General features: G+C 43.3%; 1 protein-coding gene across 1 annotated transcript in view; it reads left to right on the top strand.

Moving 5' to 3' along the window:
* Positions 1–224: 224 nt before the first annotated feature.
* The window catches only part of slc12a3 (solute carrier family 12 member 3), a gene marked incomplete at its 5' end in the record, with an annotated part of 28,423 nt that continues 12,600 nt past the window's right edge, over positions 225–16,047 (top strand). Inside the window, 14 exons of the mRNA XM_079501283.1 lie at positions 225–461; positions 2,117–2,266; positions 3,106–3,181; positions 4,059–4,154; positions 5,191–5,330; positions 6,124–6,234; positions 8,473–8,584; positions 9,233–9,363; positions 10,858–10,942; positions 11,364–11,521; positions 12,325–12,432; positions 13,038–13,161; positions 14,501–14,602; positions 15,430–15,585. Of these exons, the coding sequence (XP_079357409.1) occupies positions 225–461; positions 2,117–2,266; positions 3,106–3,181; positions 4,059–4,154; positions 5,191–5,330; positions 6,124–6,234; positions 8,473–8,584; positions 9,233–9,363; positions 10,858–10,942; positions 11,364–11,521; positions 12,325–12,432; positions 13,038–13,161; positions 14,501–14,602; positions 15,430–15,585 (1,786 nt within the window). The remainder of the gene's footprint in view (positions 462–2,116; positions 2,267–3,105; positions 3,182–4,058; positions 4,155–5,190; positions 5,331–6,123; positions 6,235–8,472; positions 8,585–9,232; positions 9,364–10,857; positions 10,943–11,363; positions 11,522–12,324; positions 12,433–13,037; positions 13,162–14,500; positions 14,603–15,429; positions 15,586–16,047) is intronic.

Below are 16,047 nucleotides of genomic sequence, written 5' to 3' on the forward strand. Positions count from 1 at the left end.
TTTCATGTCAAACTCATTGCTGACTGACTCACTGTGTTTTAAGTATATTATATCATAATGATTTCAAAAATATGCTTTTACTTTCTTTCTGTTTAAAATGTAGGCCTACTAGTCAACTTCGACTGACTTTCTGTTTCCTCAATTTTCTGTCCTTACTAAAAACATAAGTTTCTTGCATATGTAATTTTCTTACTAAAGACAAAGAAGGTTACTTGTGATTCTGAATGGAGTTACCGGTCACCAACGAGGGCATAAAGCTGTCTTCTTTCCAAACCCACGAGAACCTCAGCCAACCCGATTATTATCACCACTATAATGACAACCATGGAAGGCTCAGTGGTTCGGTGGGCTACGACACGTTGGACACTCCGCCACACTATGACTTCTACGCCAACACGGCGGTTTGGGGCCGCCGGAGACGCTTCAGACCTTCACTGTATCAGCTGCGTGCCAACCCTGAGGTGAGCCCTTTTCAAAGTTCAAATGAACCACTTCTTTAACCCGTATTGCGAGGAAAGCTTTCGCAGAAAATAGCAGATCGACAAAATGCTATTTTCTGCTAAAACGTTCTCCACAATAACAGAAAACATAAAATCAGTCTAATTTGGGAATACATTTCTTACCAAGAATTTTCTTCACCAATGTGTTTGTAAAGGTGTCTACTAACGTATCCCACATTGGTTTATATTCAACCACCCTAGGGGAATTTTTGAAAGCTGCTGAAAGTTAGGGTACCATCAACAGCCAATAGGCCTATATGGTAAAATGTTCTAAATTTCATTATGCTTTAAATAGCATGTGACGTGTCAAACTAGGGGGTTTTCATCAATCTGAATCCATTCCAAGCATTAGTTTTGCACGAAAAACACTCCTTGAATGATAATAAATAAATTAATGTTCTAAATAATGACATTTAGAACATTTTGCCTTATAATGGTTATATGGTACCCCAACTTTCAGCATCTGTCAAAAATTCCCCTAGGGTGGTTGAATATAAACCAATGTGGGATATGTTAGTAGACACCTTTACAAACACATTGGTGAAGAAAATTCTTAGTAAGAAATGTATTCCCAGATTGTATTAATATCCCCTGACTATGAGGGACTCCATTCAAGCATATGAGGTTTAAGTGGCATCCTGGCTGTTCCGTGGTTGAAATAAGTAATGTTTTTTTTTATCTAAGTGACTTCAGTTACAAGAACAAGAGACTGTGTAGCCCTAATACATGTATGCAGCTGACAGTGTACAATGAATCAGGAGTATTGATCCATGCTTGTCACAATTTTCAAGTGTTTGTCTGCATGCTGATAATAATTAAAAGCTAATTAAATGTTTAACCACTTCAATTACGTCAATATATTTTCATATACATTTTCAAAAATGTATGAGGTAGCAGATCTATACATCGTGGTGTAGTGTTAGCCTGGCTAATAAGCCAGACTAATATCACACAACACTGTCGCGGGCAGGCAATTTTTTTTTTGCCAACGGCTGATTCGGTCTGGCTTATTAGCCAGGCTAGTGTATTGTGAGCTTGTAGATAGGCTATTTTTATTTAATTTTTTTAAACATTCAATATGTGTTTGTTTTTTGAAAATGTAAAAAAAGAAGAAGTTCAGTTCAGTTCAGTTTATTTATTTTGGTCATTAAAAACAAATTAATACAGTGCCTGCTTTTTTTGAAAAAGAAACATTGACCAAAAAGGTGTAGGCTGAAGCCTAAGCTTATTGTGCCTACCCTTCTAACAAATAAATGGCTTTCATAGGTAAAATAATACAACAAAGCAAACAACAGAAGGGAAAAAACAAGAAAACAAAACAAAAACAAACAAACACAACATAAAACAAAAACAAGAACAAAGACAGACAGGACAATACAGTTAACAGGAACAAGACAAAAAAGAACAAAAAAAAGAAGAATAGGTAGTTAAAGGATATGTGCCCTCAGGACAAACAAGCTACATGTTTGACCAAAAATTAAGGCCTTTTTTATGACTGCACTGGAGTGACATGGCAGTCCCAGGTCAGGTCCCTCTCAATGTTCACCCCCATGAAGCATGGTTGAAAACAAAAGTCTTTGTACCGAATGCCATCGAGGTTGTCCGTCATGTTTCAGGAGGACTCCAGCCCTCCTCCTCTGTATGAAGAGACTGCAGCCAGACATACCATAGAAGAAGACCCCTCTGATAACGAGGATGAAGACGAGGACGAAGAGGATGGTCCACCGTCTGAACCTCCTCGGTTTGGCTGGGTGCAGGGAGTCATGGTAACATACTGTATACCGCCCTCCCCCCCCCCTTTTTCCTCCCACTGTATATGTTTCTTTTCCCTTTTTACCTCCTTTATGATGAATTCCTGTTCTGTTCTTTGACTATATAGAAGTGTCTATTTGTACGTCTCTAAATGTTTTGATGAATTGAACATGGTGGACCCTCTTGTAAACAAGTGTAATGCTTAATTGGGTGATCCACTCACAGTTAACAGTCTTTGTATTGAGTTTGTGCTTGAAATGTACTGTAATTCTGCAAACTGTTAATACATATTTCAATCAAATCAATCAAAAGCGGTTATCAAACCTTTTCATGGCTAGGAACCCCAAAATGAGATGTATTTGGCGACGGACCCTCTATCTGTTTTGTGCCATATAGACCCCAGAAGAGAAGATTTACTTATTTCAACTGTTCCAATACTTTCAAGATTTTGTAGAAATTGTTTCAAAATTGCAGATGTACAAGCTCGCAGCTGGGCACAAAATGATACGCTGTGAGCTTGTATATCTGCTATTTTTAGCCACAGTATTTACACCCAAAAAACATCCAATAGATTATTTTTAAATCAACTAAACTTTTGTACGTTTGGTACAGAAATCGCTGATCTGCTCATTTCTGCTTAAAAAAAAGTAGAAAAATAATAAATTAAATCAATTAGTTCGATTAACATGTTGCATGAAGTTGAAACGTCATTGGTTTAATTGCTAATGAATCAATAATGTCTCACGTTGCTGTCGTGTGTCTGTTGTGTAGATCAATAATGTCTCACGTTGCTGTGTGTCTGTTGTGTAGTAGATCAATAATGTCTCACGTTGCTGTCTGTTCTGTTGTGTAGATCCGCTGCATGTTGAACATCTGGGGTGTGATCTTGTACCTGAGACTGCCCTGGATCACTGCTCAGGCTGGTATAGGTACTGTGTTACATCATTTACTTTATTACATGGAGTACATGTACTGTGTGTACATCATGTACATTTGTGTACATTATTACATGTAGTACATGTACTGTGTGTACACCATGTACATTTGTGTACATTATTACATGGAGTACTGTGTAGGGAGGGATGTCCCAATCACGTTTCTTTGCTCCCAATCCGATTCTGATCATTTGATTTTGAGTATCTGCCGACACCGTTTTTTCCGGATCCGATTTTAATATTTTATTTTATTAATAACACGTCTAATATCATGATATTAATATGATATTGATATTGATTAATATGATATAGGTATATATGATATCCCTCGATATAGGGATGTCCCGATCACGTTTTTAGCTCCCAATCCGATTCCGATCATTTGAAAATGGCATGATCGCCCCCGATTTCCGATCACGTGTTCGTATTGGGACAACCCTAATACTGTGTGTTACATCATTTACATTATTAGATGGATGTGTGCATGCATAATAACATGATACTGTCATCATTCCTGTCGTCAGTCTGCAACATAACGTAGAGAACGGATCAGAAGAATAGTGAAACGTATAGTGGTAATTGTCATTGACCAGAATGCTGCCCCAAGGTGCAGGTTAAAATTACACAATGGGTCACATATGGAGAGTTTGCAGCAAAACAGGTGCTGGGTTTAATTTTCAGCGTACCGGTAAATATATTTTTCTTGGTGGAACAATCTGTCAGATATATATAGATAGATAATGTAATTTGGCCACTCTATTGTTACCATGGTTTCTGTTGGACTTATGGGAGTTTTATTTTGACATTCGTTTTTGACGCAGTATATAACCGTCATCCTCTCTCTCTCTCTCTCTCTCTCTCCCCCCCTCAGGTCTCACCTGGGCGATCATTCTGTTGTCCTCTTGCATCACAGGGATCACGGGTCTCTCTACCTCTGCCATTGCTACCAATGGCAAGGTGAAAGGAGGTCAGTACACAGCAGCAGTTAATGGACTGCAGGGCAGCACAGCAGTGGCTCAGGACTCAGGAGCTAGTGGCCTCCAGACCAACACCATGAACAGCTTCTATCTGGCAGCAATTAGACTGCTGAATAAGAGCTAAGCCTGTGGCCACTGCACACTGAACTGAACTGTATTTTTGAGTGGTGCAACCACTCCAAGGAACAGCAATGTCCGTGTTAACCTATGTATGTGACTATGTAATGTTACTATGAGTACCAGTAGGGGCAAAAGTGGCGCTGTTGTGCCATAAACAGAGAGAGAACAGGGGGAGGTTGGAGAGGGGAGTTGCACCACTCAGTTCACACAGGTGTGATTTTTATTGCACAGACGGATATATGGATATATGTCAGAACCTAGCTGTTCTGACATTCCATATGTTGATCCTTCCCCATCCATCCTTCCTCTTCGATGTCTCCATTCTGACCTATACCTGTCCATTTAAACTCTAGACGGGCCGCCCTAAAGTTATTTGTGCAGCCGTGCCCGGCAGCCGGCAAAAACTAGAGTTCTCAACAGGCCCGAAAATTAAGGCCCGGCCCTACCCATGTGCCCTCATCAAACCCTGTACACTCAAGACACTGCCACCGCTGACACCCTTAGATCTCCATATATGGAGCTGACCTGTTCTGACATTCCATATGTTGATCTGACCTCATCAAAACATGTACACTCAAGAGGTCGAGGTCGCTTCTCGCCCCCAGGCGTCTTATGGTTTGATTCTGAGGGAATCGGAAGGACCTCGGTTTGATCCCAGGGTCCTCCAGACTCCATGTCAAAGTGTCATTGATCACTGATCCCCAAATTGCTCACTTGGAGCAGCATCTAACACACACACACGAGCACACGCGCGCGCACGCACACACGCATGCACACGCGCGTGCGCGCGCGCGCACACACACACACACACACACACACACACACACACACACACACACACACACACACACACACACACACACACACACACACACACACAGTCACACTCTGTTGACTTGTGTTCAGGTGGGACATATTTCCTGATCAGTCGTAGTTTGGGTCCAGAGCTGGGCGGTTCCATTGGTCTGATCTTTGCCTTTGCCAACGCTGTGGCAGTGGCCATGCACACTGTGGGCTTCGCTGAGACCGTACAGGCCCTCATGCAGGTGAGACCCTAACCCTAACCCTAACCCTAACCCTAACCCTAACCCTAACCCTAACCCTAACCCTAACCCTAACCCTAACCCTAACCCACAGTGGCCATGCACACTGTGGGCTTTGCTGAGACCGTACAGGCCCTCATGCAGGTGAGACCCTAACCCTAACCCTAACCCTAACCCTAACCCTAACACTGTGGGCTTCGCTGAGACCGTACAGGCCCTCATGCAGGTGAGGAGAGTAGTGTGTTTGTGTGTGTGAGAGAAACTTTACTTACAGTTACACTGATGCGCATGTTTATTTAGTATGCAGTTTGTTAATCTGGCTCCAAAACTGTGGAAGCAACTCCCCATTGCAGTTAACTGCAGAGTCACCTCCACCTTAGCCCGTAAGTAGCACTTGCCGAAGCACTTTCAAAGTTCATTTGAACTTTGAAAAGGGCTCACCTCAGGGTTGGCACGCAGTTGATACAGTAAAGGTCTTGCCTTGTCGACCTTGCAAGGCTAAATTGTACAGCAATTTAGATTACAAGGTTTGTAGACAGATGCCATGTCATCTCTAGACCTGGCATCCTCGATCGTGTGTATTTCAATGTAGCTCTGGTCCATAGCTCTAATACCTTCATGAAGCGATTAGAGCTATGGACCAGAGCTATGGTTTTTGGTTTACCTATGATTCTAGTGCATACGTGCATTTGATGTATTACCTTGTGTTTACCTTGCAAAGCTTATAAATGTAATGCCTAAATTGTAAATTGCATTAATGGAGGCCATACGCCTTCTCTCTTTGTCTCTGCCTCAGGAGAATGGAGCTTCCATAGTGGACCCACTCAATGACATCCGCATCATCGGTGTCATCACCGTCACATGTCTGCTGGCCATCTCATTGGCTGGCATGGAATGGGAGTCAAAGGTTAGCCGAACCAATCACAAGAGACTTATGTAAGAAGATTGCTAACTTCTTGTGATGAGAAAAGTTCTAATGAGTTTTTAGAGTTTTATTAGGATCCCCATTAGCTGGTGCACAGCAGCAGCTAATGTCTGTCGACAGATGTCTGTCTGTCTGTCTGGCTGTCTGTCTGTCTGTCTGTCTGTCTGTCTGTCTGTCTGCTATATATTGGCAACAGCAGCTATTGGCAACAGCAGCTATATATTGGCAACAGCAGCTATATATTGGCAACGGCAGCCATTTATTGGCAACGGCAGCTATATATTGGCAACGGCAGCTATTGGCAACAGCAGCTATATATTGGCAACAGCAGCTATATATTGGCAACGGCAGCTATATATTGGCAACGGCAGCTATATATTGGCAACGGCAGCTATATATTGGCAACGGCAGCTATATATTGGCAACAGCAGCTATATATTGGCAACGGCAGCTATATATTGGCAACGGGCAGCTATATATTGGCAACGGCAGCTATATATTGGCAACGGCAGCTATATATTGGCAACGGCAGCTATATATTGGCAACGGCAGCTATATATTGGCAACAGCAGCTATATATTGGCAAAGGCAGCTATATATTGGCAACAGCAGCTATTGGCAACAGCAGCTATATATTGGCAACAGCAGCTATATATTGGCAACGGCAGCTATATATTGGCAACGGCAGCTATTGGCAACAGCAGCTATATATTGGCAACAGCAGCTATATATTGGCAACGGCAGCTATATATTGGCAACGGCAGCTATATATTGGCAACGGCAGCTATATATTGGCAACGGCAGCTATATATTGGCAACAGCAGCTATATATTGGCAAAGGCAGCTATATATTGGCAACAGCAGCTATATATTGGCAACAGCAGCTATTGGCAACAGCAGCTATATATTGGCAACAGCAGCTATTGGCAACAGCAGCTATATATTGGCAACAGCAGCTATATATTGGCAACGGCAGCTATATATTGGCAACGGCAGCTATATATTGGCAACAGCAGCTATATATTGGCAACGGCAGCTATATATTGGCAACAGCAGCTATATATTGGCAACAGCAGCTATATATTGGCAACAGCAGCTATATATTGGCAACAGCAGCTATATATTGGCAACAGCAGCTATATATTGGCAACGGCAGCTATATATTGGCAACGGCAGCTATATATTGGCAACAGCAGCTATATATTGGCAACGGCAGCTATATATTGGCAACGGCAGCTATATATTGGCAACAGCAGCTATATATTGGCAACGGCAGATATATATTGGCAACAGCAGCTATATATTGTCAACGGCAGCTATATATTGGCAACAGCACAGCAGCTATATATTGGCAACAGCAGCTATATATTGGCAACGGCAGCTATATATTGGCAACGGCAGCTATATATTGGCAACGGCAGCTATATATTGGCAACGGCAGCTATATATTGGCAACGGCAGCTATATATTGGCAACGGCAGCTATATATTGGCAACAGCAGCTATATATTGGCAACGGCAGATATATATTGGCAACAGCAGCTATATATTGGCAACGGCAGCTATATATTGGCAACAGCACAGCAGCTATATATTGGCAACAGCAGCTATATATTGGCAACGGCAGATATATATTGGCAACAGCAGCTATATATTGGCAACGGCAGCTATATATTGTCAACGGCAGCTATACGAGTGTGAAGCCCTGTACTCCTTGATGTTTCAGTGTTACCCATTAAAACCGGGAAAGCATCTGTGTCAGCTTAGATTTTAACGTCGGTTATTCAAAAATAGCAGATCTACAAGCTCACAGCGCATCACTTTGTGTCGCGTTACGAACTTGTACATCTTCTATGTTCAAACTTTTTTTTTGAGTGCTGCAAACCACTCCAACAACCAGCTTTGTTTGTATCCGTGTTTGTGTGTACCTGTACGTGGGGCCCAAAAGAATGAGCATGGTTACTATGGTCACTGACATTACGTCAGACCACAGCTGATCAGGCTATATAAGACCTTGCACCACTCAGTTCACACGGGTGTGATTTTTTTATTACGAAAAGGTGTGAGAGCTACTGATTTAGAAGGTTTTTGTAGAATCCTCAGCCTCGGGTCTTAATGGGTTAATCCGTTGGCTTGGAGCGGTGTGCTGTGCACCCTCTGTAACCGTATTTTGTACTTTGTAAAATTCTTTGTGTTTTGTACTTTGTCTTCTCCTGTCTAGGCTCAGGTTCTGTTCTTTCTTGTCATCATTGTTTCGTTTGTCAACTACGTCGTTGGAACCATCATGCCCGCCTCACCTCAGAAACAAGCCAAAGGATTCTTCGGCTACAAAGGTGACAGTTTCTTTTCAAAATCTTTTTATTCAGGTTTTTGTAACAGTAGCCCAGGGGCAAGTATTAAACAGACATATAAAATATAAAAATAAAACTCAATCCCCTATCCCACCCTCCCCCCACCCATAATCCCAAGGATAGTCGGAAAAACAGTCTGGAGGAAATAAAATAAATAAATAAATCTATATACACATATACACAAAAATACATGCATACATAATTACAAAAAATAAAAATAATACAAAAAAAGCAGATTTTTCATAGCAGAGCAGATTTTGTTTCTGTTGTGGTTTGGCGTTGGCCGAGGCATAGGCACGGCACACTATGCAGTTTGTGTGTTGTGGTAGAATGTCATAAACGGGCCCCAGGTCTTGTAAAACCTTTTCTCAGAGCCGGCAATTGAAAACCTTAACTCAAAGGTGACAGTTTGATCAAAGAATATATATTTTAATCGCAACAAGGTTTTCTTCACGTCCATATGTTCCATCTATTGAGCTCTATCAACACTAAAATCATATTGAAGATTCCAATGAATTGATCCCTGAGGTGAAATTACAGTTTATATTATTTGATCCTTTTGTATGACATTGTGAGAGTGTTGCCGTTGCTCCCTGGTCAAACGATCACTTCCCTCCCCTATACATACAGCGGACATCTTTGCTGCCAACTTTGTGCCCAGCTGGCGTGGTCCCGAGGGCAGTTTCTTTGGCATGTTCTCAATTTTCTTCCCCTCTGCCACCGGCATCCTGGCAGGAGCCAACATCTCTGGAGATCTGAAGGTACGTCATCTCTAACTCTCTTTTGAGATTTTCTTTAAAAAAAAATCCCTTCCCAATTCCAGTGATTCTGTTCAAAGTCAAAGTCAAAGTCGTACGATTAGTCACAGACGTTACCGCAGTGAAATTTGTTCTCCGCATTTGACCCATCTCTTGGAACGGTGAGCCGCAGCGTGCGCCGCGTTCGGGAATTATTAGTTGATTTGACCCGCAATCCAACCCATTGATGCTGAGTGCCAAGCAGGGAGGCATTGGGTCCCATTTTTACAGTCTTTGGTATGACCCGGCCGGGGATCGAACCCCGACCTCCCAGTTTCAGGGCGGACACTCTAACCACAAGGCCACTGTCTGGCCCGTATTGTTGTTGCTGACCTCCACTGCTTGGTCCGTTAGGGACCATCTGAGGGTGTAGCATCTGACCCAGGAATCTGGCATTGGTTGGGTTCTATAGTAAGTAAGGATCCTGCAGTAAGTCGGGACTTGATCACCCCGGCTGGGTCACCCGAGTGAGGGGTATGATGTTTGAAGACCCGAAACCCCGATGACCTTGGGATACATCACTGAGGATACGTCCCAGGTGCATCCAAGCGATGTTTTTTTAGTTCTTAGTTTCTATTTATAGTGACTCATAGGAATAGACTATGTGACAACTGGGAATAGTCTGGTGACCACCCGATAGATGGTTGGCAGCCGGAATGTAGACGGCAACCGGGTAAGCAGTTTGGGTTAGCGTCCCAGCCTGTGTTCGCCGTGAGGAGGACGCCCAAAAAACCCACGTGAGGCCTTTAGGAGGGCCATTCAAGCGGCAAGTGGAGCCTGCGGCACCACCGTTCCCCTGCTGGTGGAGCCTGCAGAATCCACCACTCCCGAATTAAGTGTCTGGTGCTGGAATCTGGTGCAACGCACAGGTCCTGATTGTACTCCTGGTGAGAGCAGGAGAGGACCTGGTGAGACGTAGGTGCCCAGCCAGGAGTCAACCCACAGTGCCTAGTCCCTCCACGCGCCGGATGGCACGCCCAGTGCCGGCAGAGTAGTTCTGAGACGCTCTACTCCTTACTTACAACAGTGTTTCACTGGATTTTACTGTTAAATAAATAAATAATTAGCGCGTGACTGCGCACGTCTGTAGGAACCGATAGTTAGATCTGAAATTGAATTACTGTAATGGGTGCCACGGAAACTCACCCCGCCATGTCAGAAAGTGAAGACAACTCACCGGGGTGAGTTGTCTGGACTTTCGGGGTGAGCTGTCCGTCCTTTCCCTTTACCAACTCGCCCAACTTGCCACAGCAGAAAGTACAGACAACTCACCCCGCCATGTCAGAAAGTGAAGACAACTCACCGGGGTGAGTTGTCTGGACTTTCGGGGTGAGCTGTCCGTCCTTTCCCTTTACCAACTCGCCCAACTTGCCACAGAGGAAAGTACAGACAACTCACCCCGCCATGTCAGAAAGTGAAGACAACTTGTCCAGTATTCCTCTCCTCCTCTGGTTTCAGGACCCTGCCATTGCTATCCCCAGAGGAACACTGATGGCTATCTTCTGGACCACACTGTCGTACCTCATTATCGCTGCTACCATTGGTATGTGTGTGTGTGTGTGTGTGTGTGTGTGTGCGTCTGTGTGCGTGCGTGCGTGCGTGCGTGCGTGCGTGCGTGCGTGCGCCGTGCGTGCGTGTACTGTATACTGTATGTCCAGTTTGTCCACTCCTGAAATCAGTGTTGATTTCTCATAGTCTTTTGAATCAAATTTAATTTAGTTTTAATCATATTTAGTAATCTAAAAAGTTTTAGTTTTAGTTGACTAAATATAATACGATTTTAGTTGACTAAATCTATAGTTGATTTAGTCTACTAGGCCTATAAGATGTATTTTAGCGGGTCTTAATGGTGTCGTAATGGCTGATTTTACACTTGGTTGCGTGTTGAAAATAGCTGATCTACAAGCTCAGGACCGTGTAGATCAGCTACACATTTGCGTGTGTGTGATTGATTCTCCTACCAGGTGCGTGTGTTGTGCGCGATGCCTCCGGCCTGGTGAACGACACCATCTCCACATCCAGCCTAAATGGCTGTGTTGGTATAGCTTGTCATCATGGATGGGACTTCACTGAGTGTATCAACAATAACACATGTCACCACGGCCTCAGCAACTACTACCAGGTCAGTCTAATGTGGAAATGCTTAGCACAATTTTAAAGACTTTTATAGCGCCCGATTCACTGAGCTGTTTACACCCATATCTTTGGTGTAAACACATTTTCCAAACTTCCCACGTTAGTAGTAGTCTGATTCAGTAATCATTTTTTGTCTGTTAATTGAGCAGAGGGCCGGTCTTTCTCAAGTCTGCTCAGATGCAGACTTACATGGGACCAAAGCTTGCTGTATGTCATTAGAATGCCTTTTTCTAGACTACTAACGTGGGAAGTTTGGAAAATTCCTTCATACCCAAAATATATGGGTGTAAACAGCTTATTGAATCGGGCCCTTTAGGACCATTCATGCTCCTGTTTTAGGTGATGAGGTGACCACCGATAAGGTGGTCACCTCATCACCTAAAACTGGAGTATGAATAGACCTTTCCCACTGAGCAATAGCCGGCTATTAGACGTGCGTCTAAAAATGCGATAAAAACGGCTAAAAATGAAAGTTTTTTAGACGTCTATTCTTAGATTAGACGTTGATTAGCGGTTGTTTAAATGTCTATATATAGACGGTCTATATATAGTCTAATCAACCGCTAATCAACGTCTAATCTAAGAATAGACGTCTAAAAAACTTTCATTTTTAGCCGTTTTTATCGCATTTTTAGACGGCCCTTTAGACGAATATTAGACGTCTATTAGACCAAAGAATGCTCAGTGGGTTATTTATTATACTTTAGACTTTATAGTGGCCAAAGCGAACAGGAATATCAACAATTATAAAGTCAGCAAATGTCACTCCTCTCCTCTCTCTGTCCGCAGGCGATGAGCATGGTGTCAGGGTTCGCTCCACTGATCACAGCTGGTATCTTTGGTGCAACACTGTCCTCTGCTTTGGCCTGTCTGGTGTCTGCTCCCAAGGTGTTCCAGGTACACGCACGCACGCACGCACGCACGCACGCACGCACGCACGCACGCACGCATACACACACACACACACACACACATATGCACGCACTGTCTTTGATATTATTAACCCATTAAGACCTAAGGCTAAGTCTACAAATCTCTTCTAAATCAATAGTTTTCACACCTTTTCATGCCAAGGACCCCCAAACAAACAACTATTTTCATAAATAGCAGATCAAGCTCGCAGCGTGGCACAAAGTCAGCTTGTATATATAGCCTACATGGGCTCTACTGCTCTAAATCTAAATAAAAGAGTTTTCTGAAAAATCGTACCTATTGCTACAGTCTAGCTAAAACCTAAAATGACACAGATGCTTTCCCGGTCTTAATGGGTCAATAACAGACCCATTAATAATGTGTCGGTTTTTCCACTGTCGGCAGAGACAACTTGCATGCTATTGCTGGAGTTCTTCTATAGCACTGCAGGCCTCGCACCAGAAATAGTGCTTTACTGCATACATTATACTATCTAAGCACTATTACAGACATGCGGTTATTTGCAGTGAACCAAAGTGTGTGCAGCTGTCCTCGCTCTGGCTCAGCTCTCTTCCTCCACATCTCCGCAGTGTCTGTGTAAGGACAAACTCTACCCCCTCATTGGCTTCTTTGGGAAAGGTTATGGCAAGAACGACGAGCCAATCAGAGGCTATCTCCTGACGTACATCATCGCTGTGTGTTTCGTCCTGATAGGTGAGGCTGCATGATGGACAGCTCAGATGTAGTACCTCTCGTTTGAACCATCTGGTGGCTTATAGGCCAGTGGTTCTCAACCTTTTCAGACCCTGATAAGCACTTGGAATTAGTTGTTGAGGCATTACATTTACGGTTCCACAGAGAAATATTGTGAAAATAGCAGATCTACAAGCTCACAACGCCTCGCAATGCCTCTTTCTTATATAATTAGACAATTTGGCTAATAGTTTTCTATAGTATTGTATTGTTTATTGGTTATTAAGTAGTGGGCTTATTTTCCCCAGGTGTCCCGACCAACAGGTTGAGAACCACTGGTTTAGGCCACAAACCCCAACAAATGTGATAAAATGTTCATCTCTGGGACCCTAATCTACACTGTAAAAAAGAGTTAATTTAACTCAGAAAATGAACATTAAAAGGCAGCCCCTGCACACTCAAAAATCTGTCTTTAAAAAAATAAAATGATAGCAAGCTTTTGATTATAGACCTTATATAAGGTCTATGACCCCAGGTATTGTAAAAAATCACACCCGTGTGAACTGAGTGGTGTAAGGTTTTATATAGCATGATCAGCAAGAAGAAATGAGCATGGTTGCTACGGTCATCCAGTTCACCCGGGTGTGATTTAATTACGTCAGAAATTATTTTGAACATAGCAACCATGCTCATTTTTTTCTGCACACAAAAGCCAGTTGTAGGAGTGGTTTACACCACTCAAAAAGTGGAAACAGAAAAAAGAAATCAGATTTTTGCACAGCTTTCTTTGAGTGTGTGGAGGCTGCCTTTTATTGTTCAATTTGGTTTCCTTTTGCCTCCAGCACCTCACCCAGGTCTGCTGGCAGAGGAGCAGTGGTTTGTTTACTAACACAGCCAGAGACTGACTCAGACACTACTTTAACCCATTTTGACCTGAGATCAGATTCTAAAAATGTCTTCTCCATCCTGACAGTTTTCTGAAAAAGCTATGTTTCTATGTCAGTCGTTCTTCGATTTTTCAAAAATAACAGACCTACAAGCTCGTAGCGCTATTTTCTGCTATTTTTGAGAGGTGCAAACCACTCCAACAACCAGCTTTGTCTGTATCTGTGTATGTGTGTACCTGTACGTGGGGCCACGTACAGATGAGCACGGTTGCTATGGTTAGTGTGTGACGTCACTGCACCACTCAGTTCACACGGGTGTGATTTTTTAATAGCTAAAGCATAACATAATGCTAACACCAAAAGGGGTTCCCGCCCAAAATGGGATAATATAATTAATGTTCCATAACACCACTGTAGCTGACAGACGAAGACGGTGTTCTTTTTGTGCTTAAATCCTCTCCCTTTCCTCCTAGCGGAGTTGAACACCATCGCGCCCATCATCTCCAACTTCTTCCTGTGCTCCTACGCTCTCATTAACTTCAGCTGCTTCCACGCTTCCATCACCAACTCTCCAGGTATACCACACACTGTGCAGAATTTAACAGATGATCGACCATGCAGCGCTTATAAGCACCGATAACATTCGAGCCCCCACGCACGCTCAGATCAGCCAACACAGGGAAGCTGGCAGAACATTCACTAAAAACGCCCTTCTGGCCTCCAAGCAGAACTGCAGACTCACTCCCAATCTTCCGCCGTAATCTGAAAACCCACCTCTTCAGACTCCATCTTGGCCCATAGCACTTGCCATGGCACTTTCACTAGCCTCGATGACCTTACAGGTGTATGCAAAGGCAAATTTAATTTATAATTTAGCATTTTATTAGATTTATAAGTTAGCATTTTATGTAGACGTAGCACATTATATCACTCTATAATGTATACTTATAGCTTCACTGCACAGATATTAGGCTCTTAGCTTGCTTTTGATTCTTGATGACTACTGTATTTCTATGTATTTGATGTATTACCTTGTATTGTTCCTGATTACTGTAAATCTCTCTGGATTAACCCATTCTGTACGGGAACCCCTTTTGGTGTTTAAACATTATGTTATACTTTAGCTATTGAAAAATAGCAGATCTACAAGCTCATAGCGCGCCACCGAGTGGCGCGCTGTGAACTTGTATGTCTGCTATTTTTGAAAAATCGTGAAAATGTGCCTTTTTTGAGAACCACTGATACAGAAACATAAGGTTTTTCAGAAAACTGTCAGGAGTTCGAAGACATTTTTAAAATTTTGGGTTAAGAGCGTCTGCTACAGTATAGGCCTATGCCTAAATTGTAAATTGTAATTTGTCTACATAAAGTATATGTGTGTGTATGTGGTGTATTCCTCCAGGCTGGCGTCCGTCCTTCAGGTTCTACAGTAAGTGGGCATCGTTGCTAGGAGCTGTGGTGTCTGTGGTGATCATGTTCCTCCTGACCTGGTGGGCGGCACTCATCGCCATGGGCATTGTTCTCTTCCTGTTGGGATATGTCCTTTATATGAGACCAGGTAACACGCACGCACGCACGCACGCACGCACGCACGCACGCACGCACGCACGCACGTGCACGCACACACACACGTGCACGCACACACACACACACAGTGAGGCTGTGAAGTGCATATTTGCCGCACCAACATCACAAAAGCTAGCCACCGTGTTGCTAGGAGACAAGTCAAAATGCTCAGAAAAGTCTGATCAGATATTGGTTGGTTAATAGACCATCAGTGCAGTGGCCTTGTGGTTAGTGACGGAATAGGACGTCGCTGTTCAACTTCAATCCCCTGCTGAGTCATTACCAAACACTATAAAACGGCTCAATGCCTCTCTGCTTGGCACTCAGAATCAAGGCTTGGATTGGGGTTAAGATCCTGCGACATACTCTAGTGTCATGTCCAGTGGTGCTTCATGGCTGGGGGGGTCGAAGCTGCCCCATGCTGCCGAAACAGGGGCTCCTCCAACGTCCCAAT

This window comes from Electrona antarctica, assembly GCF_951216825.1.
Source record: "Electrona antarctica genome assembly, chromosome: 5".
Lineage (NCBI taxonomy): Eukaryota > Metazoa > Chordata > Actinopteri > Myctophiformes > Myctophidae > Electrona > Electrona antarctica.